Source organism: Scardinius erythrophthalmus (assembly GCF_964197995.2).
Source record: "Scardinius erythrophthalmus genome assembly, chromosome: 4".
NCBI classification, from domain to species: domain Eukaryota; kingdom Metazoa; phylum Chordata; class Actinopteri; order Cypriniformes; family Leuciscidae; genus Scardinius; species Scardinius erythrophthalmus.
In genome coordinates, this window is record NC_138224.1 from 6065226 (window position 1) to 6088585 (window position 23360).

At 37.5% G+C, this 23360-nt stretch overlaps 1 protein-coding gene across 1 annotated transcript in view; it reads right to left on the minus strand.

The window, feature by feature from the left end:
- Window positions 1-23360, minus strand: part of ttll12 (tubulin tyrosine ligase-like family, member 12) — a 37670-nt gene that overhangs the window by 9248 nt on the left and 5062 nt on the right. The window contains exons 4-8 of the mRNA XM_081363120.1: window positions 21253-21412; window positions 7092-7225; window positions 6832-6908; window positions 1227-1343; window positions 779-973 (exon numbers count right to left, since the gene is read on the minus strand). Of these exons, the coding sequence (XP_081219246.1) occupies window positions 779-973; window positions 1227-1343; window positions 6832-6908; window positions 7092-7225; window positions 21253-21412 (683 nt within the window). The remainder of the gene's footprint in view (window positions 1-778; window positions 974-1226; window positions 1344-6831; window positions 6909-7091; window positions 7226-21252; window positions 21413-23360) is intronic.

A 23360-nucleotide genomic window follows, 5' to 3' on the forward strand; every position in this document is an offset into this window, starting at 1 on the left:
CAGTAATTAGAAATAAGACTAAGGATATTAAGGGCCTCAGATAACTGGACACAAGTTCCCTGCTCATCATGCTCTTGGTAGAAGACTCAGATATTGCTTGCCCAGCCTTTTTAGTCACTGTTCAGCTGCAAAATAATGTTTCTTGTGAATAGGCTTGCACTTGCAGCGTCATCTCTTCTCAACCTGTCCTTACATGAGATCACAACAATAGCAAACCATATCCTTCCAATCCAATCAATTCCTGATGAAAAAAAATAAATAAATCAAGATCTTCAAGAAGATCTTCTTGAAAAAATCAATAAGATCAGATCTTCTCTGTTCGAGAAGCCGTTTCATGTGACAAAATAGGGAAGGAAAGACTATCGCAACGCAAAGTTTTATCTATATGTCAAAATCCGATATTTCAAAAAGTATTGTGCATTTTTTAGGAAGTTCAAAAGACCATCTGACAACAGCCACAAAAGGAAGTGGAGCAAGAGTATGCTTTAATTAGATCCGTCATATGATTAAGAAGTCTAGACTTTTGGAAATGGCTAACAATGGGAAACTGTTGATGTGCAGTCAAATAGAAGGAAATCTATTCGGCGCAACTATGTAATATTTAAATATAAATTTGTGTGTGTTTTTCTGTTCAGGCAGTCGCTCTGTTTCCACGACTGAATAGACTCCCGGCCGTTTCTCTTTTTCCCTAGCACGTTTAGTCTGATTACATAGTGTGAGAATTACCAAAATCTGTTACAAATTAGTTTTGCAGCACTATGATCGGACAGACGCTCACCTCTCCTGTCTTTGCAAGTAATGTCTGACAAACTGAGGCAGCTCAGTCTGTAGGTTAAAGGTCTTGGGGAGCCACGGAGCCCCCTGACCTCCCCTGGCTCTCCATGCCACAGATGCCAGGCAGTCTTTAGTGGTCAGCACCGTCTCACAGGGGAACTGGTTGAGCAGGACATGAGGCCGTTCCTCACTCAGTTTCCTATTAGTCAGTTGAGCAAACAAAAGTATTTAAGTGAAACAAGAAAAGTAACAGATCACCAATTGCCAAGGGAGACATACTAAAGTGTGTGGGCTAGGTTTTGCCCAAATTGTGGAACATTTGGGGACACATAAGTAAAACAAAGTAAAAATAGCTTAATGAACAATGTCTTAATTAAAATAGCAAAAAAGGTTTGCATGAGGGTTAGGTTTAGGGATAGGATTGAAGTGTGTGTGTGTGTAAATCTGCTCACCGATAATCTCGGATATGGGAGAAGATCCAGATTACGTCAGCCTCTTCCTCGTTTTCAGTGAATTGGAAACGTGGATGTTTCAGATGGTCTAAAACCGGCTTCATCTCAGTGTAGACCCTGGTTTGTGCATACAGGAAAAGACAAAGTGAATACTATGGAATATTTCAGAACATAAAATTAATCAGGGATGATCAATGTGTGAATATAGCCATTTATGTTGAGTTATTCTATTATAGTCATGTTTTTGACTGTGTGTGTGTGTGTGTGTGTGTGTGTGTGTGTGTGCAGAGGCCTGTAAGGGAATGCAATGTGCTCACATATGGTGAGCTGAGACACATTCTGCTATTAGAGAAAATATGTGATGAGCTGAGGCCTCTCGTTCCAAAAACGTACAGTCTGATGCGAGGAGGAGATCCAGTCAGATGATTAAGTAAAATGTATTTCTTAACAGCAGACAATCAAATAATAAATAAAGAGTAAAATTAATTAAAGGGATAGTTCACTTTGAAATTAATTTGATATGTTTTAGCTTACATCAAGGGCATCCAAGATGTAGGTGTCTTTGTTTCCGCAGTAGTTTCAATTTTGATATTTTTAGGTCAAACCGTTCTTGTCTGTCAGTCATATAATGCCGGTCGATGGTCACTGGCTCAAAACACAAGTACAGAGTCCAAATTAAAACAATTCCCCATCGTCCAAATGAAACAATTCCTCATCATAAGTACACATTGATGGCCTAAGACACGAAACGAGCGGTTTGTGTGAGAAAACGAACAGTATTTATATCGTTGTTATCTCTTGAAAACAGCACACGTCCAAATGATCTGACGGCGCGGGCGGGTATAGTTCATTGGAACTAAACTGTAGCCAAGGCGACATCTATGTATATATCTATACCCGCCCGCGCCGTCAGATCATTTGGACGTGTGCTGTTTTCAAGAGATAACAACGATATAAATACTGTTCGTTTTCTCACACAAACCGCTCGTTTCGTGTCTTAGGCCATCAATGTGTACTTATGATGAGGAATTGTTTCATTTGGACGATGGGGAATTGTTTTAATTTGGACTCTGTGCTTGTGTTTTGAGACTGTGACCATAGACCTGCATTATATGACTGACAGACAAGAACGGTTTGACCTAAAAATATCAAAATTGAAACTACTGCGGAAACAAAGACACCTACATCTTGGATGCCCTTGAGGTAAGCTAAAAAATATAAAAAATTAATTACAAAGTGAACTATCCCTTTAAAAGTTAAAAGAATAATAATGAAACATACAATTAACAGTTCAAATCACTTCTAATATTTCTCAAGTAAAATATAATTCAAAACCTTTATTATACAAAACTTTACTTTATTATATAAAGTATAATATTCTTGCCTAAAGGTAAGTTGTTTTAGAGAGCTCTCTGAGAAAAGACAGCTTGCGAAGGAGAGGGTCTCGTCCAGGTTGAGACTCACAATTACAGAAAATATTGTCCTCCTTATGCAGATGCCTCAAAGCACCGGACTAAGTTCCTCTTTTCCTATTATAAGAACATGTATGCATGCAAGGGACATATCAGTCACTTGTGGTTTCACACCAGGAAGGGGGGAGGTGGACATGCACACATTGCCTGGTACCCCTGAGGTGTCATAAATTTGTCAATCTTAATACTACAATACAGACCAACTGCAAAACATGTCCTTTCTGCAAGATGTTCAGCTAAGATACAATCAGCATGTCCATTTATTCTAAGAAATTTTGTGGGGAACAGGGAACAGGGAACATATGTATGTGAACAGAAAATTTATGTATGTTTGTACACCTGTGGAAGTGCAGGAGTGAGACACTTGGGCTCAGCTGGGAAGGGACCTTTGACCCCAGAGGTCTTAAGGGTCAGCTAGTGATGAATTGAAGCTTATACAACAGTGGGTCATTTATCTATGGAATGTGTGGCGGAAAGAAACCCTTCTGAATAAGACCTTGAAACAAGTATCAAGGCTGCCCAGATCTTCCTGTCTGTGTCTCACTCACCCTACAGCGTAACTTCTGTGTGGTGACTGGGCCTTCTTGCAAGAATAAATACTTTTTAAAAGACAATTTGATTCAGAGAGTCTCTTACACAGTGATGAGGGTTTAATATAATTTTTTGCCACAACAAAACCTCTTTAAGACAGTAAAACGGATTTCACCTTAAGTCAATCAGCTACATTTAAGACATAGATTAATAAAAGAAAAGCATTTAAACATACACTTCCAATTATAATAATGGTAAACACATCAAAATGATAGTAATAAGAAACACATCAACATGATGATATTGATTACTTAAAATATGATGATTAGATTTGATTAATTGATATTGAAGATCTAAATGACTAAATGATAAAACAGAAGGAAATGATAAAACATCAGTAAGTCATAAATCATAAGTAAATGATAAAAACATAAGTAAGATACATATTTTTTCCTGCTTCACCACAGTCAAAAAAGTTGATAAAGAAGTGTGTTGTGTATGTAATGTTGGGGAAGAGCATATGGAAAACTGTTTAAAAGAGTGTGTGAGGACAAACTCTAGTCTCTAGTCTGCAGACCAACTCGGCTTTGTATCTCTGAAAACGTATCTCTTTCTTCTCGTTAGGTACCCAATGGGCATCTGTACAGTTATCTTTTTGCTCCTCCTCGAGATATCGACACCGTTAGAAACATTTTCCCTGAGGCCTTCTTTCTATTGGTGGAGAACCTCAAACATATTATATAACAACCACCTGCATCCCTCCTTCAGGTTTTTGGGTACTTTTCCATCCTTAAAAAACCTTGTGACCTAATTTCTGCTTGGCATTACAGCATACAGACTTCTGCATGAGACACTAACACTATCATAAACAAATCATATACGTTTTGATAAATTATCCTTAGAAGTATCAACAACACCTAAGCATTATAACTTTGAGCTACAGCCTAATTGGTTTATATGAAAACGAGGATGAAAAGGTCTAATAATATTTTAATTACGTTTACAAGCAATACAATCTCTGAAGAAATAACACACATCAGTTTAACAGAAAGAATAAAGACAGTTACTATTTGTCCATTCTTCTTGGAATTTTTGGTCTACATTGTCTTGTGGGTATCAGAATAATGAATCATGTCATCGCGTTCATGATCAGACATACGTACCGCTGCATAGTCCTTATTTGCACATATTTCATTTGAAGAAGACATGATGAATTATGTTTGCATTTGTGGTTCGTGTTTGGAGCACTAGCGTATATGAAATATGTCCATAAAAACCTGATACTTGATAGCACTCGGGATATAAACTGTGATTCGTGTTGCAAGCGTTAAACTCATTACGGCGTTTGTGAAACCGATCTCATGCACGCCCGCTGTATTGTTATATATTAAATAATGTTACAGTCATATTTTCCATGTGTTGGTTGTCAAACTCCAGCTCTGACCGCATTGTGGGGAAAATGCAAACAATACTTTTGTTCAACTGTATGGAGGATACTCAGAACGCAAAGCTGAACAAGTCAGAGGTGAATGAACAGCGCTAAAACGCTCGTGCATAAATACTGCACAGTGGGATTAAAAGAGTTTATTTGCATGAATAAATGTGGAGAAAAGCTAAAAAAACTGATGATGTAGAGGTGTACTCTGCAGCCAATAACCACTCCCAATTAACGCATTTACCTCACTTTCCATGATGGTATATATGCATATGTATATACCTCACTTTCCATTATGTTTCATCTAGTATTTTCATGATGTTGGTTTAACTTGCTTTTTAAACCGGAAGAACAAAATAGCTAAAAAAAAAAAAACACTTTTCCCTTAATAATACAGTAAATTATAATGAGTGCTATTGTTGTTTTCATTGAAGTGCAACCTCAGTGTCTGTTGAGATGTTAAAGGGTTAGTTCACCCAAAAATGAAAATTCTGTCAGTAATTACTCACCCTCATGTTGTTCCAACCCCGTTAGACTTTCGTTCATCTTCGGAACACAAATTAAGATATTTTTGATGAAATCTGAGAGCTGGATCACTCCTCCTGCAGGCTTATGGACACGTTAACTTGCTGGCCCAGAAAATGTATTAAAGACATTGTTAATATAGTCCCAGTGACTGGAGTGGCTCAATCTTAAGTTTATAAAGCGACGAGAATACTTTTTGTGCGCAAAAACAAACAAAAATAACGACTTTATTCCACTTTTCATTTCCTTCTCTCTGGACCTCGAGTCTTTTTACGTAGTGTTTAAGCGTAGCGCGTCTGTGTTGCACGTCACCACGTAGGCTCACTATTGGGCGACTATGGTCATGTGTGATACGTGAAATACAGACGTGCTACGCTTAAACACTACGTAAAAAGACTCGAAGCCCAGAGAGAAGGAAATGAAAAGTGGAATAAAGTCGTTATTTTTGTTTGTTTTTGCACACAAAAAGTATTCTCGTCGCTTTATAAACTTAAGATTGAGCCACTCCAGTCACTGGGACTATATTAACAATGTCTTTAATACATTTTCTGGGCCAGCAAGTTAACGTGTCCATAAGCCTGCAGGAGGAGTGAGACAGCTCTCAGATTTCATCAAAAATATCTTAATTTGTGTTCCGAAGATGAACGAAAGTCTTACGGGGTTGGAACAACATGAGGGTGAGTAATTACTGACAGAATTTTCATTTTTGGGTGAACTAAGCCTTTAACATCTCAAAAAAATTCATGACCCTTTAAAGCCTAGCAGTTTTTGTAAACCTCCCCAGCCTTTGAGGATGAAGGATCTAGACAGAGAACACTGCCCACACTGTGACCCAAGAGTTAAGTCATTAAGGGGCTGTAATTGTTACATGCAGAGACATGTTCCAGATCCTCATTTACACACACACACACACACACACACACACACACACACACACACACACACACACACACACACACACTCTGTCGTGGAAATTTCTTGTGCAATGGAAATTTTAGTCTTGCTTATCTTGAATGCATTGATGGATATAAGCTGCATAACGCACAAAGGCTTGAGTGAAACATGGTGGGATATCTTGTCCCTAGTGGGCTGTGTTCCCACATAAAGGAAAGGAAGTGTGCTGTGTTCTAATGAATAATTACTCTATGTTTTTCATATCAAACTTGTTTTTCATATCAAACTCTATGTTTTTTTCTGTGCACGCATAAGAGCAGGATCAGCAGAACTGAACATGCCATATAGGGTAATATGTTTGCTTATACACCAATAGCAAATAAGACGAGAGGTGTTTAGGAAGGGTGTGGATGCTGAAGAAAGTACTATATTAACTTTGAAAAGAGGAGGACACTTTGCCTTCTCATGCTAGACATTGTCTGTGTGTAGAACGCCTTTCTTGCAAGAAATAAAGCATTGCTTATTCACTTTTGAGAGGTATCGCTGTGTCTCTTATTTGATAAAGTCTTAGGATAAAGAAATTTCCACGACAACACACACACACACACACATTTACTAAGCTTTAAATGGGGACATTCCATAGACGTAATGGATTTTATACTGTACAAAACAACATAGAAATAATTTTGACTTTAGAGTGGCAAAGACCACAATGAAACAATACCTGACATTCAACATAAAGGCTTACTTTAGAACTTTTCCATCTGGTACATCATAAGGCTGGATGTCTACAGGAAGCTTCTCCTTGTTCTCTTGTAGAATCGTCTGGAAAAGTTCAGTGATGTAGAGAGAAAATGGTACTTAAAAGATTTTTCTGGATCAAAATGATGTCCACAAAAACACCTAAACAGTCTGACATATTACAAGTAGGAATGCCAACAACCAAATAAGATCCCACATAGACAAACACTTCCAAATAATATTTTAAAGATGATTAAATTCACTCACTTCATAGTAAAGGTCAGACGGTTCCCGGATGTCGTCGCTCACTGCCTCAAGGTCATCGGGTAGCCATGGCAACAGGCGGCATCTCCTCACCAAAGCGTCTGCTTCTCCGTATGCAAAATCACGCGTCACCTCATCTGATAAATGTCAAAATGTCACAAATGTCAAAACTCTCATCAAATTTGAATAAAACCACTTTGTAATGAAGGGGTGGATTTATAATCCCTTTCTCTTTTATTATTTAATGGATAGGGAATCATAGTTTCCTTAAACTCATTGCATACATTCTGTAAATTGCATAAAATATCTGTATTTTGTTATCTGAGAGGTGACTGTTACTAGCATGAGCCAGATCTTCAGTTTTTATTCATTTAGTCTGGCTTCTATAGAAATAGGCACTTATTTTGTAATTAACTGATTTGATCATCATGCAAATGAATCAAGAGTTCTACAGTTTGAGGTTTTGTTCTTATATTTATTTTGCTGTTCTCATGATAGCTGTGAAGACAACTGTGCCTTTCTGATGTAATATTTCTGCAAAGATTTAAGAGGAACTCATTCACATATGCTTAGGGCCCAGCGATAGAGATCACTTAAGACCGCAAAACCACATTAGTTCATCAAGTTTATCCTGCAAAAAGTGTAGTTTATTTTAGCCACTTCCATACAACTTGCTAAATCAGTGATAGACAGAAATCAAAAGGTCTTCAGATGACATGCTCACTGCTCCGTTCATACATGCGCCTTTAGTTTGACCTACCCTGACTAAGATTTGGGGTAGCATCAGCCTCCTTATAATCTACTAAAATAATGATTTCAGAATAATTCAGAACAAATCAAGATGTAACATTTATTTAAACATCAATTAAAAATGATTAAAATGAATACACAATACATAACTGATCAGCATAAAATACAAACATTATTCAAAATGCAATATCAAAAATCGTTTAAAAGAGTCAGCATACCTGGCAATAGAGACACAAAGCAACAGTGTGGGAAGTTCTGCTTCCTTATGTGGTTTGCCAATTCCCTTTAAATACCCAGGTGGAACAAAAGAACAATAAACATCTAGCACCCAAAATATTTATTCAGCTTTTCGTTCCTGTGCCCCAAGCTTGACAGATATTATCAAGGATCTTTATTGGGCATCTCCCGCATCAGAAGAACAGGCATTGTTTTCTTTGTTCTGACTGTTCTGCTGCTGCGGGAATGAACCCCCTTTACCATTCACACCAGAAGTATTTATTTTGACCTCTCATAAAACAGCTGGAGACAGTAGATTTGTGAGATTTGCATGAATGAATGAGACAATCTTAAGTAGCAGTTTACTTTGAGTGTATGTATTGTTGTGTTCCAGTGATGTGCCTATGCCTATGTTTTATCTAATGTTGTGTCTGCAGGGGTTGTATATGTATATGATAAACATGTGAGGATGCCAAAAGAACAGCATCCAGGAGAATCAGCCACCCAGATGAATATGGAAAAAAATACCACAGAAGTCAATAAAGGCCATAAACTGTCTGGTTACTGATATTTCTTCTTTTGTGTTCAGCAGAATAAAGAAATTAATACATGTTTGAAACAACTTGACGGTGAATAAATGAAGACAGAATTTTCATTTTTGGGTGAACTATCCCTTTAATGCACCCAATATACTGTCTTTAAATATACACATTTGCATTAAAAAAAACAGAACACCAACTCTAGACGTTGCTAGAATTATGTGTACAAAATGACGTCAAACTGGCCTTCCGTATGCCAATAGGTACTGGTGTTTCTGTATGCTAAGTTAATGAGAGGCGGCATCCTCTTATTTACCATGGATTTAGGAAATGTGGAGAATTTGAACATAACTTTGATTCACATATTTTCATATATGTGTGCTGAGAAACACATACATCTTGCTTCAAAATATTTCATGATTTTTATAAACTAAACATGATTTTTATATTTGTTATCTCATGTTAAAATGTGAATATCAAATCACATCAAGCTTTTGATGAACACTTACATCTCTTAAATCACCATTATATGTTTTGCCCTCATAATACAACTAGAGGTTTGATCATACAACTGAATATTGTTTGGGGTGTTGAAGAGTGGCACTTCCTTCGCTTCATTTGCACCTCCAACTCGACGTCAACGCAGAAAGGGTCATAATAAGAAATCTGTAACTAAGGATGCAGCCAACGAACTATCTTGGTTAATAAAGAATATAACCATCTAAAAGTGTTCTGCTGAACAAAGAGGTTGTTGTTCATCTCTGCATCTCTCAAACCACATGAGAGAGCAGTGACAAGAGTCATTATCCACAAATACAAAGGAACTATTGTATCTTCAGGAGCTTGCTAGAGAACAAGCCGCTGGCTAGACATAGTCATGCTTGCACAGAAATAGCAGGACTACACTTGCTAGAAACAGCAGTCACGCGCTTGATACTAACTATTATGAAGACGGCTGAATTCAGACTATAAAAGAAGAGACCTGGCAGGACTCTTCGCTCTTCCTTGCAATCTCCAGTCTGATACAGCCAGCAGTTATCAGATGCAAGAAGCTTTAAGCCTAGCTAGTATCTCTCTGTTAGTTAGTACTCATTGTATAATCTGTAATTTTTGTAACATTTATTATAATCATCTGACTGGACCTTGGATTCTTGGGTGCGTGTCACATTCTTCTATCTGGATCAGGAAGATCCTAACTGGAGGAAACGACAAGAGGGTGAGCATTCTTTTGATACAAGAATAATCACTATGAGATTTGATTGATTAATAAAGCCTAGCCAAAGAGGCAGCTTAAGACAGGGTTATTGTTGTATAGCGAACACGGTTGAAGAGTACCTTAAAAGGTAGACTTATAATACAAAGGGGAAATCTATTATCTTTATAATAGAATACGAATTTGTATAGACTGATCGCCTAACTCTTGAGGACACGACTAAAGGATAGGCTCTTTAGTTACCGCGGGATTATCTATATGTCCTGGATAGGATGTAGGATAATTTGGAACGGTATTAATCGTGATAATCCATCGCAATATTGAAATATAATCTTACTTAGACATCATATTGGGAGATATAGAGTGACAACTGATATTTCAATGCATTTTATATAAGTAGCCTGCTATGCTGTTATAAAGATTTCAGCGATTTACATCATAAACAATCAGAATTTAATCTTACTTTTGGCAATATAAATATCAGCAACTGCATCAATTGCATATTTAGATTCCTCCGTTTGGTCCTCTGAATGAAACTGAGTTTTTTTATTTATTATTATTCTTCTTTAGGTATGAGCTTCATATTCTACTATATGAGCCATAACAGCCTTATATATCACAGTTTTTGGACTATTATTTCATTTGCTCGGTTAAGAACTTATCAGGATCAAATGAATACACAAACTGATGGCATAAGTACCAAGCAGTAAAAGACCTGTAAAATGATGTGAACGATAATCTCCTTTGTTTCCTGTGGAGCGTGAAAGCAAACGTGTTGTTCGAGTGTGAAAAGCCCTGTAAACATCTGAAGAGTTCAGATGCAAAAGCCTCTAAGTGCCATCTGACATTTTCTTCTAGAATGATCATTTTTATCAAGCTTGTATATTTAAGTTCAGTAATTTTACTTATGAAAATGACATATTAATTGTCATTTAAGTGAAATTACTGAACTTAAATATACAAGCTTGATAAAAATGATCATTCTAGAACACTTAGAGGCTTTTGCATCTGAACTCTTCATTCTGATCATAACATTCGTCTAGGGTTGCCATTTCTCCCATTCTCACTTGAATTTTTGACTGGTAGACTTCATGGAGCATCTTTGATCTGCCTTTTGTCATGATGCGCAGACATGTGAAGCACGCTTATCTCCATGAGGGGCAGCCTAAAGTGGCCCGAGTCATTCCACTGAGGTATAATCTCCTTTGTTCCCCGCGGAGCGTTAAGGTCAGAGAGATTGGAATCTATTTGATCTGGTCATTCAAGAGATAAAAAGAAAGAGGTGGAGTACCTGATCACTAAAACAGCCAGTCAATAAAGACAGACGTGCTCATTAAAGATCTAAGAATCAACCGAAGTTACCTGATTTAAAAGAGAAAGGAGAAGCAGAAAACGGAAACATTCTATATATCTTGTTTGTTTAATAATTTAATCAAATCTAATTAATCATATAGTTTGTTGTGTTTATTATCATTTGATATGTATGTTCAATGCTCTTTTCACTTATTAATCTTGATGTCTCTGACTTAGGTTGACCTTTTGTTCTTTCTGTAAGACATTAGCAGAAGTCTAAAGTTTCCAAATAGACAGAAGAACAAATGATAAATGATAAAATATATTATCTTAACCATCATGTCTGCAGTAAATCTTGCATGTAGGGGCAAGAACAGCTTCATTCTTTTATGTATATGATGTATTGAGACTAACAATTTCCTGACACATATGGTCCAGAACATGTTCTGAGATATGCTTCTACAAACACACAAATCACCAGACTTAAGTCACATTATATTATTATTACATTAAATTGTTATTATATGTATAATTTAAAGCTGATAATTTACACTGCCCTTCAAAAGTTTGGGGTCAGTAAGTTTTTATTTTTTAAAATAAATAAATACGCTTATTCAGCAAGGACATATTCAATTGATCAAAAGTGACAGTAAAGACACTTACAATGTAACAAAAGATTTCAAATAAATGGTGTTCTAGTTTATATCTAAAGAATCTTGAGATTTTTTTATCACATTTTCCACAAACTTTTAAGAAGCACAACTGTTTTTAAGATTGATGATGATAAGAAATGTTTCTTGAGCATCAAATCATCATATTAGAATTATTTCTGAAGAATATTGTGACACCAAAGACTGGAGTAATGATGCTGAAAATTCAGCTTTGATCACAGGAATAAATTACACTTTACCGTATATTCACATAGAAAACAGTAATTTTAAATTGTCATAATATTTTACAATATTACTGTTTTTTTATAGTTTTTTTATCAAATAAATGCAGCCTTGGTGAGCAGAAGATACTTCTTTTAAAAACATTAAAGATCTTACGCACCCCAAACTTTTGAACGGTAGTGTATATATATATATATATATATATATATATATATATATATATATATATATGAAACATTTATTTAATAAAAATGGTTGAAGGGTTGGGGTCAGAATCCCTTGTCTCTTCAATTTAAAAATATATCCTTTTGAATGATTACTTTATTATTATTAAAAATTCAACAATCAAGTATATCCATGTATCCATATGGTTTCTGTAAGTGTTTACCCATTTTCCTTTAGGTGCATTCCAATGTGTGCCCTTGGGTTGTGTGGGGCCTTTTGATGATAATTCTCTTAGATTTAGAGAGCGGCGAGAAGGACTCTGTACTCATGTGTTGCTTATATATCTGTCTTGGGTGACTTGGATACGTTCGAGGGTCACTATATCCATATATCTGCATCTATATATCTGTCTTGGGTGACTTGTATAAGTTCGAAGGTCAATTTATACATAATTTCACCTTATGTTCAGTGAACATAAGCTGAAATTACCTTAAGTGAACATCCTCATGTGTATTTCTCTAGAGAGTAAAGGGGCATATTATCGCTCCTGCTTTCCTAAGGAGTGAAATGTGTTGTTGCTCGTCAGTGTTGTGTGTGTGCGTTTGATGTTCTTTGCAGGTTCTGAACTCTGTGATATACAACATATGGACTCGAAGACACCATTCTCAGACCCTGAAAGGTCACCACGGACTTAAATCTCGGAATTGGGCGACAACTCTTCTGATTAACGGCGATATACCCACTTATCTATCAAAAATGTGCTATTGTTTAGACTATGTTCTCTTAGCCAATCAGAAGTAAATGATTATGTGATGCATATCCTTGGAAAAGGTATAATTGGTGTGAGATTTTGTGTAAGGTAGAGTTGGCTTGCGACCTCCTTGTGAGACTTTGACGCTGGCTCTACCAATTTAACTGCAAACTATTCTTCAGTAAATTTTTACCTATTTGATTGAACTTCACGACTCCTAGTCTTCTTTCATTATATCTGGTCCTGGGTCTTACAACTGAACCCCCCTTACATGGTTGACACACACAAGTACCGTGCCAATTTACTTAATATACATAAATTGTAGTATACATAAAGTGTGTTGTGATAGCAGTCCCAAACTAGTTTTTGTTAATACAGTAAAGCTAATAAGTTGGTATGAGCAACCACATTAATTAAAAAATATACAAAATAATTTATTTTGAGGTTGCAGAGTGATGCAGTGAGATCCAGGCAGACGAACAATGATTATGTTAGAGATCAAATTTGAATAAGGAATAATAAATTGTTAGATTCATTTTCAGGTAGACTATCTGAAGCCTCAATGCTATCAATCATCATTCATCAGTTGGAAACAGGTGCATAAACTTCAGTGACGTGTGGCGGCAGCAGCGTGAGATATCTCAGAAAAATTATCAAGTACACGCAAAGCTAGTGTCATACCACAACATTCTCCCATTTATTAAGGAACATGGGTCATATTTATACACACAAGATTAGGCAATAACATCCAGGATGTGCTGGACATCCAATCATAGTACTCAAAGATCAGACCTTATCATACATGGCATATTAAGAAATATAGTATTAAGTAAGAGCAGTCTAATGTATGTGCGTGTCTTGGGTTTGTGCGAGTGTACCAAGCCAAGGTCTAGTTCTTGTTTTGTCTAGGTGTGTCCACGATGTGCACATAACAAAACGGAAAGAAGTTTTCAAGTCTTACACAAGAGTGTCAAAAATGAAGCTTAAAGGGTTAGTTCACCCAAAAATTAAAATTCAGAAAATTACTCATCCTCATGTCGTTCCAAACTCGTAAGACTTTTGTTCATCTTTGGAATGCAAATGAAGATATTTTTGATGAAATTTGAGAGATTTCTGCTCCTCCGTTGACAATAATTTATGCTTTTATTCACATATAAACATTCCTTACCACATCAGTTGTGGTAAACGGAAGTTCAAGCTTGACGTGCAAGAACCAATGAGGTTCATTCTCGCGTTACGCAGCACGTTTGAGCTTCAGCAAGAACCAATGAGGTTCATTCTTGTGTTACGCAGCACATTTGAGCTTCAGCAAGAACCAATGAGGTTCATTCTCGCCATACGCAGCACGTTTGAGCTTCAGCAGGAACCAATGAGGTTCATTCTCGCCATACGCAGCACGTTTGAGCTTCAGCAAGAACCAATGAGGTTCATTCTCGCGTTACGCAGCACGTTTGAGCTTCAGCAAGAACCAATGAGGTTCATTCTTGTGTTACGCAGCACGTTTGAGCTTCAGCAAGAACCAATGAGGTTCATTCTCGCCATACGCAGCACGTTTGAGCTTCAGCAAGAACCAATGAGGTTCATTCTCGCCATACGCAGCACGTTTGAGCTTCAGCAAGAACCAATGAGGTTCATTCTCGTGTTACGCAGCACGTTTGAGCTTCAGCAAGAACCAATGAGGTTCATTCTCGCCATACGCAGCACGTTTGAGCTTCAGCAAGAACCAATGAGGTTCATTCTCGCGTTACGCAGCACGTTTGAGCTTCAGCAAGAACCAATGAGGTTCATTCTTGTGTTACGCAGCACGTTTGAGCTTCAGCAAGAACCAATGAGGTTCATTCTCGCCATACGCAGCACGTTTGAGCTTCAGCAAGAACCAATGAGGTTCATTCTCGCCATACGCAGCACGTTTGAGCTTCAGCAAGAACCAATGAGGTTCATTCTCGTGTTACGCAGCACGTTTGAGCTTCTGCGAGAAACAAAAAGGTTTGTTCTCATGCGTCAAGCAGGTTCAGTTGAGCTTGTTTATGTTTGCTGATCAATGTTTATTTCTATTCATCATTTAAAGCGATTGAGTCTCTTCAGAAAATGTGGACTAAACCACTCAATTCATGTGGATTAGTTTTATGATCTCGTTATGAACTTTTTGAAGCGTCAAAGTGGTTTGGAACGACAATAGGGTGAGTAATGAATAACTGAATTTTCATTTTTGGGTGAACGAACCCTTTAAGAAATATTAAAATATATCTGATTAAAATGTAGCAAATAAGTTTCAAGAAAAGACAGAAAAATAAATCTAAGCATTAAAGCCACAGTATAGAATTTTTCGCCACTAGGGGTCGCTAACCTCTTTACAATAACAAAGGCGTAGTTTGATGACGCAACATTTGCTAAGAATTATGGATGTTGTCGTCAACGTCAAGCCGACCGATCTAATAATGTTTATGGATGACTAAATACATCGATGCTTTTATCATGACTGTGATATGAAGCAGTTCGGGATTGCTAAGAGACAGCTATCAGCTCCACAAGCGACGCGAGTCCCGCGGATATAAAAGGAATATGGACATTTCATTCTACCGAACTACACGCAAGTGCAGAATTACTACTCACAGGTCAGTTTATTAGACAAATTAAACTTGTGAGGTAACGCAGCGCTGTTTCACTTGGTCTAACATTACACTAGCACACTAAACTGCATTTGAATGTGTTGAAATTTATGTGTTAGTTTGTCTGTTTGAGACTAGCAGTAAGCTAGATCAACATTAGAATAACATACAGATCATATTCTAACATTTTATCATTGTTGAACTATATAAAATTGATTAGTTTCATGTAAATGTGCTCACCTGTTTAATAAAGTACATGTAGGAGCGGTCGAAGTCTCGGACGTGGAGCTCTCGTTTATATACTGTCTATGGGATCTCTCGGCATCTCGAAAACGCAGCGCTGATATTGATTCTCGTTTTAGTTCTCCTTTTTTATCCAAAGTCTGCTTGCCATGGTCCATAATGTTTGAACGAAACAACAACAGCGTGCAGATAGACATTGCGAACTCCACAGTTGTCTGCGTCTGTCGCTTTGGTTAATCAGAGGGCTCTGCTCATAGCTCTGGTTGCCATGGCAGTACGAGCGGAAACCAGGGACAACGCGGATATGACGCCATTGACTGCGACATAACGGAAATAAAGACACGGTCCGTGTCTTCGAATTAAAATATTAATTTCTCTGGATTTAGAAGTTAATTGGAACTGTCGGGATAATGTAAATACACAACTTTAAAAAATATATAACTTAGATATAGTGATTTTTTATATTTTTAAAGCAAAAAAAAAATATATATATATTGTGCCTTTAATATCCATAATACAACAGATGAAGTTTGTGAAGATCAGAGTATAGAGAAAAAGTAGTAAGATACTTGCAGAATACAAGGAGAGGAAAAAAGAGAAGAAGCAGAAGTAGAAGCAGAAGCCCTTGTTCCTTCCTGTTACCTTCTGAACCTTGCAACCAAGCTGGTCTTTTTAAGTCACTATGGTCCTTGTAAGGCACACGGAATAACTTGAGCAATTTTAGTTTTAACACCATTAAGAGAATATCGCAGATCTTGCAGTATCTGCAGAGATGGAAACAGGATGAAAACATTTTTTGATACAAAGGTACATCATGTAATCAATTCTGATGGGAAAAAAAGGTATTATAAAATAATGTAATTTCACTATCAATTTTAGTTTGGGGGAAGAGTTACGCCCTTTTCAAAATATGAGATCAATGGAGTCCATACTGAATAAAAACGTTTGGTTGATCTTATAGAGACCAATTTCAAAAACGGCATCACATCACTAGGCCAGAGTGAAACAAAAGATGGTTTGCTTGATTTCCAATCAGGAAATATTCTTCTCCAAGCCAAAAGGAATGCAAAAGCATATGCAAACTAAATAAATTTGAATATGAAAAATGTCACATATACCACAGAGACAACAGCTACCATGGAAAACACACAATCCTAACATGAACTGTTGATGAAACATACAGAAACTGCTCCTGATAAATATAATAAACATAATACCTGCATGCAAATCCTTTCCAGCAAACACGGTACAGAGAATAACAAGTCCATCTATATAGGAGCTTTCTAGAACAAAAGAGATATTTCTCCATCTTTGTCTTGTTGGCCCACAAATAATCCCACTGACCCATCTTCAATTTACCGACTGCAAAAGTACATTTTGGAAGCATATATGCAGATAACGAAAAACAGATGTGAACATACAGATGTGAACATGCAGAGAGAGAGAGAGAGAGAGAGAAAGAGAGAGAGGCTGAGAGCTGTATTGTGCAAACAATTATGCTCACAAACAACGACACTATTGGCTGACAACATCTCATCTGACCACAGATACCGAATCAGGCAACACGTTTTTTCCTCAGGCACTCTTTACTTAAACTGCGTCTGACAGAAGAGTCAATGTTTGAGAGTTGATGAAAAAAAGAAAGAAAAAAAAAAATATGATTCTGATTCTAAATGATCATGTGTTGTGCGGTCTTTAAATTTATTATTTATTGATATAATTTTAATTTATTATGAAAATGTGGGAGATTATGTGGGCTATTAATAATAAACCCACATAAGTGACTTGACACAGATTAAAATAGGCAGTTTCCGCGATTAGGCTCTATTTATTAATTACATTTTTTCGTCGGATACCATGTATATTGAAATTAAATGACAGCATGCAAAAGATTGGTGAGCGAACGATAGCTCAGGTAGGTCAAAAAAGAAATGCGGAGAAGCGTTAGTGTACTGTAATACAATATTCTGGCAATCACAGGCATTCGTAATCGCAGACGGGATTCGATTTCTCAGAGGACCATTGCGTTTGCGGGAAAATAGTAGGTAATTTGTTCTGGAATTTTTACAGAAGTTGTGTGAGGAAAACATGACTTGGCAGATTGAGCAAAGTATGCCTGTGAAATACAAATTTCTCTTAATTCAAATGGATTGTTAATTGAATTTGTTAAATCCCAAATGCTGATATTAATCAGTTCTAGGTAAAATGTTTCATATTCTCATTATAGAAATCATGACTAAAATATATACACTGCGAGAACAAAAATATATGGAACCATGTGACTGAGAAGATAACGTTGATTAATGTGATGGAAGGAGACAATAGTTACACCCCAAAATAAAGACCATGTCTAATTGGTCAATTGGTCTTTTTTTCCATTGAAAATTTTGTTTTGTAAGTTAAGTTTAGTCACAAAGTCTTAGTTGCAGATTTTCTATAACATAGCTGAAGCCACAGGACGAGAAGAAAAATGAGACCGTGGACTCATGAGCTCACATGAAACATCTGGAAAAGATCTAGTCAGGCGAGAGGGGAGGGAAAGAGAAAGGGGTCCTGACTGGAGACTGGAGGTGCAGGCTAAACTGGAGGAGAGGAAATACAGAACAATAATGACAAAGCCAGAGTTTTGGGGAGACCCCGTCTGGAAATCGAGACAGAAAATTTTATAAAATGTACAGTAATGTGCAAAAGTCTTAGGCATGTTAATACCCCCCCCCCCCCCCCCTCTTTTGCTGTAGTGTGTCAGTAGGAAATATCAGTTTACATTTCCAAACATTCTTTTTGCCATTAATTGTAATAATCCAGTGAGATTTGTGTATGCACAAGGAATCTGACAACAGCCGGTATGATCTGATCATAAATGGCAAAAAGAATGTTCGGAAATGTAAACTGATATTTCCTACTGACACACTACAGCAAAAGATATAAATAACTGATATCTGTGGGGGGGGGGGGGGGGGGATTAACATGCCTAAGACTTTTGCATAGTACTGTATATGTGGATATGTTGAAGATGTTGTATAGCAGTTTCTTTCTTTTGCATTGTATTGAGAATGGCGACTTCCTGACACATATGGTGGTACGGGACGATGTGTGTATGTGCCCACATCCCAGGGTGTGAAACCATAAAAGCTAGATATCTTTATGTTTTATGGGGCTGTTTTGCTGTGACATACTATGAAAAGAGGATACTATGGAAATAAGCAACTGTATAAGAGGGAGATCAATTTCAGTACAGGTCAGTCTATCCTTGGACTCAGACTTTACTTTTTTGAAATTTGTCTTTTTAAAGAGATATCTCTCAACAGCTTAACTTTTCTTTAAAGGTATAGCGGAGGATGTTTTACTTCCTGCTGGGTAACCTAAACTATTGGTCCTCCTAATTGTCAATCATTCTGGTGAATCAATCAAAATTTTCAAAAAGTGGAGAGGGTGGGTCTTATCTAAAATTTGGAAAGATCCTCCGCTATATCTTTAAGCAAGAATATTATATTACTCAGAGTGTGACTTATATTTTATTAAGAAATATCAGAAGTCATAGAGTGTGACTTATATTTTATTAAGAAATATCAGAAGTCATTTTTAACTGTTCATGTTATGTTTCTTTATTAAACTTTAAATCCTGATTATGGATGAAATATTATTTATTATTTGATTGTCTGCTGCTAAAAAAAGAAAATAGATTTTATCACCTGACTAAACTTAATTTGAACTAAAAAAAAAAAAAAGATTAATTTTTATTTTATTTCAGCATTATTTAAATTAACAGAAATGTTTTTAATAGTTGTAACGATAATAACTCTGTTCCTGGAACATAATTAATATTTTTTATTCTCAAAGAATCACAAGATTAGAAGAAGCCAATGAAAAATGAGTGTGACACATAAGTGAATATATAAACCATTGACAGATGTTAAAATTAGAGGTAAACAGCATTTAATATCAGAAATTCCTGAGATATCCAAATGCACATGACAAAACAGTGGTTCTGCCTTTAAATACTAAAAACATACTTAACAAATCAGATGTCAATATCATATATTGGCCTATTCCAGTAAATGACAAATCTTGTTCACTCTAATGTAGATTTGTCATTGTAATAAAAGGAAAGAGCCATGTACTGCTTAAACACAGCCTAATTATTTCTGCTAAAATCCAACAGGGAGAATCCATCAGGAAATTCTGGAGCGAGCTGAATTATCCCACCACAGAGCACAAGACACAAAGCTACAAAACCATGCAGACACCTGGAGATTGAGTCTGCTCTCCCATAAGGAAACAAGTATCTGAAAGCTTGTTATCAGTGTAGACAAGGACAGGTCATTCACACTAGATAAAGGCTGTTTCCGAAAACGTAACTTATTTCAGACAGACTTCTGGGGCAGTGTAACGGTTTAATGATCTACAGGAAAAAAAGAGCAAGCTTTGGTGGAAACTAGACAAATATTTCTCCAATGTTTTTTTTCTGCAGAATCATGGAAGAATCGCGATCACCATTTTACACAAAAAAAAAAATCATGACACTCAATTTATCCAAAATGTGCAGCTCTTTACGGAGCATTTGACTGCAGATTGTTTTGTATATCTATCTATCTATCTATCTATCTATCTATCTATCTATCTATCTATCTATCTATCTATCTATCTATCTATCTATCTATCTATCTATCTATCTATCTATCTATCTATCTATCTATCTATCTATCTATCTATCTATCGTAATAATGTATGATTTGCAAAAATGAAAACTGCTGCTTCTGTGTAGATGAGAGAATAAAAGTGTGCGTTGTGCACACGCTACATTGATTATGGCCAAGTATGCGCCCTTAAAATAGCATATGAATAACATGCGCAACGCGCCACTGACTTTAAACTATTTTTTCCTGGTTAGTGGCGCAATTGTTTTCTAAACCTGCAAAATAGCATGAAGGAACGTTAGCGCCAGAACACGCCTCCTCTTTGCGCTGAACCGCCCTGGGGAGCGCAAGTGTATTTCCTAACTTACCAACGTGCATCTGTGGAGGGAAAAGTCCGCTTTGCGTGGGTGCAAAATAGGAATGATACATGTGTCGTGTACAAAGTCAATTGCGCTGGGTGCAAGATAGGGCCCTCTATGTTCGTATTATATATTATGTTGCAGAGGGAATACTGCAAAACCATTACCCACCGTGGGTAATAAATAAAACCTGCTAATAAATAAAAACCTGCTCTCAGTGTGTATTGTGTATATCACTTATCTCCCTCCCTGCTCCTTATCTACACTGGAGACATCAGACATCCTTGAACATTCCTTACCTTCGAGCTCATGACCTAAATTATATGACAAATGATCTAACACAGACATTTATATTGTAGGGAGTGTAGTGCACTCTGTGTTTGGTATCTGACATCTGACATTACGCTTATATTAAAGTACAACAGAAATCTGAGATGCAAAACTTCTTATTTTGTGTCTTTGCTCTGATTTTGCACTTGTTTTAGTGTTTGCATACCTCCATTCTCCAGGTCTTGCAGTGGCCACAGCACTGAGTACGCGATCTGTTGCGGAGAGAAGAACAGAGGAGCCAAACAGCAAGTCGGCTGGGAAGAATGCTGAACCCGAGATCCAAATTCATCCATGATGTACCACACAGGCACCTTTTCTTCTGCAGACTGCAACATCATCATTATCAAATCACAATTCAGGAACAACATCATATCTAACACTTAGAGATAGATTAAAGGGGTATATGTAGGATTCAGAAACCATTGTTCACCAGCATCATGTCTATATATCTGGTTATGTGACTCCGTATTTCCACCAACTGCGGAAAGGCTGCGGATCGGCTCCGTGCTCCGCCGTCCTTCAATACCCACCAGGTCTGGATTTGTTGTGGAACGGCTGCGGCCATGACTGACAGCTGAAGTACACATGGACCCACGAGATCTCGCAAATTCACATATGATCGCACGATATAAGTGCTGAATTGCTGCGGAGCTCTCCGGCAAAAATAGAAGCCATGCGTATCTGTTCCGGAGGGCTGCGGAGCGCCGGAGTCGGAACGCAGCCGTTCCGCAGTCAGTGAAAATACACACATTGACTTTGACCCCTAATTTCCACCAACTGCGGAACGGCTGCGGATCCGCTCCTGAACGGCGGCGGAGTCAATAGGTTTCCATTAAAGTCAATGTGTGTATATTGTTCCGACTCCGGCGATCCGCAGCCCTCCAGAGCAGATACGCAGAGCTTCTATTTATGCTGGATTGCTCCGCAGCAATTCAGCACTTATATCGCGCGATCATACGTGAATTCGCGAGATCTCGTGCGTCCTTGTGACTTCAGCTGTCAGTCATGGCCGCAGCCGTTCCACAACAAATCCGGACCTAGTGGGCATTGAAGGACCTATTGACTCCGCCGCCGTTACGGAGTGGATCCGCAGCCGTTCTGCAGTTGGTGGAAATTAGGGGTGAGACTACTGTATAGTTTGAATGAATATCTTTTCTTTGCATGACACATTGACATTACAGTACAGAATGGCTCTTTCGGCATTATCCTGAACATAAGGATTCATGTGTCTTAAGAGAGGCTCTCGAGAGCGCATGTAAACATCACATGCTAATGATTTTCCATATGAGTCCTTCACATAAAAATCAGTCTACAGGCTTACATGGACAACCTAGGAAGTCGGGTAAGGTCTCGATATTTAGGTTACGTCAGAGCCCGTCTACGGAGAGCCTGCCCACTCCCTATTAAGTCCTATTGTACCGAATTTTGGTTGTAGTACCACCAGAGTTCCACTGGGGGCGATCGCCATGAGTGCAAAATGAATGGGAGTCAATGGGGCTAGACAGCTAAATGTGTCTCTTTCACCCGATTGCCGTTGATAAATCTCAAATCTGATTGTAGATTTTGCAAGTTCAACATGGGTTTTAGGTCGAAAGTTGAATGAACGAGTACTTATGTCCTTTCGATTTCTTACAGGTTGAGTTGTTGTTGCCCATAACACGCTAGCATTCTGCTAATGAACGGTGATTGGTCAGTGAAGGACTGATTACGACCAGAGATACCGCTTGATGGCATCGTGGCATCCGAAGCGGGACCAGAAACAAACAAAACAAAAACTCTTCCAGCAAGTGTGTTTACCTGTGTCAGCTGTGTTGTCGATGCCTCGAGAGAAAAGAAAGTGCAGAGCGCGAAAGCACCAAAGTGACTGAAGGATTGCCGTGAAGCAGTATCTCTGGTCGTACATGTATATGACGTCATAGACACTTTAAAATACTTTTTAAAGCAATTAAGTGACTCAAAAAAATCTAATACCCAGCAATGTGTAATTTATTTGCATCTCCTTTCGAATACAACATTCAAATTACAAGAAAAAAATTATATCCTGAGAAAAGTGGATTTTTATTGGTATAGTGCCATAGACCTCCATTCATTCTGCACTCATCCTGTGAGCGCCCTCATATGGAATCAGAGTGGAACTGCAACCAGTTCAGAAGCCGGAAGTGTACTGAGAGTGAAACTTCTCCCCTTATTAGACATTCTCTGGTTACCTTATAAGCTGTTCACACATTGGCAAAAAAAGGCTATTATTACATGAATTTTCTTACATATAGCCCC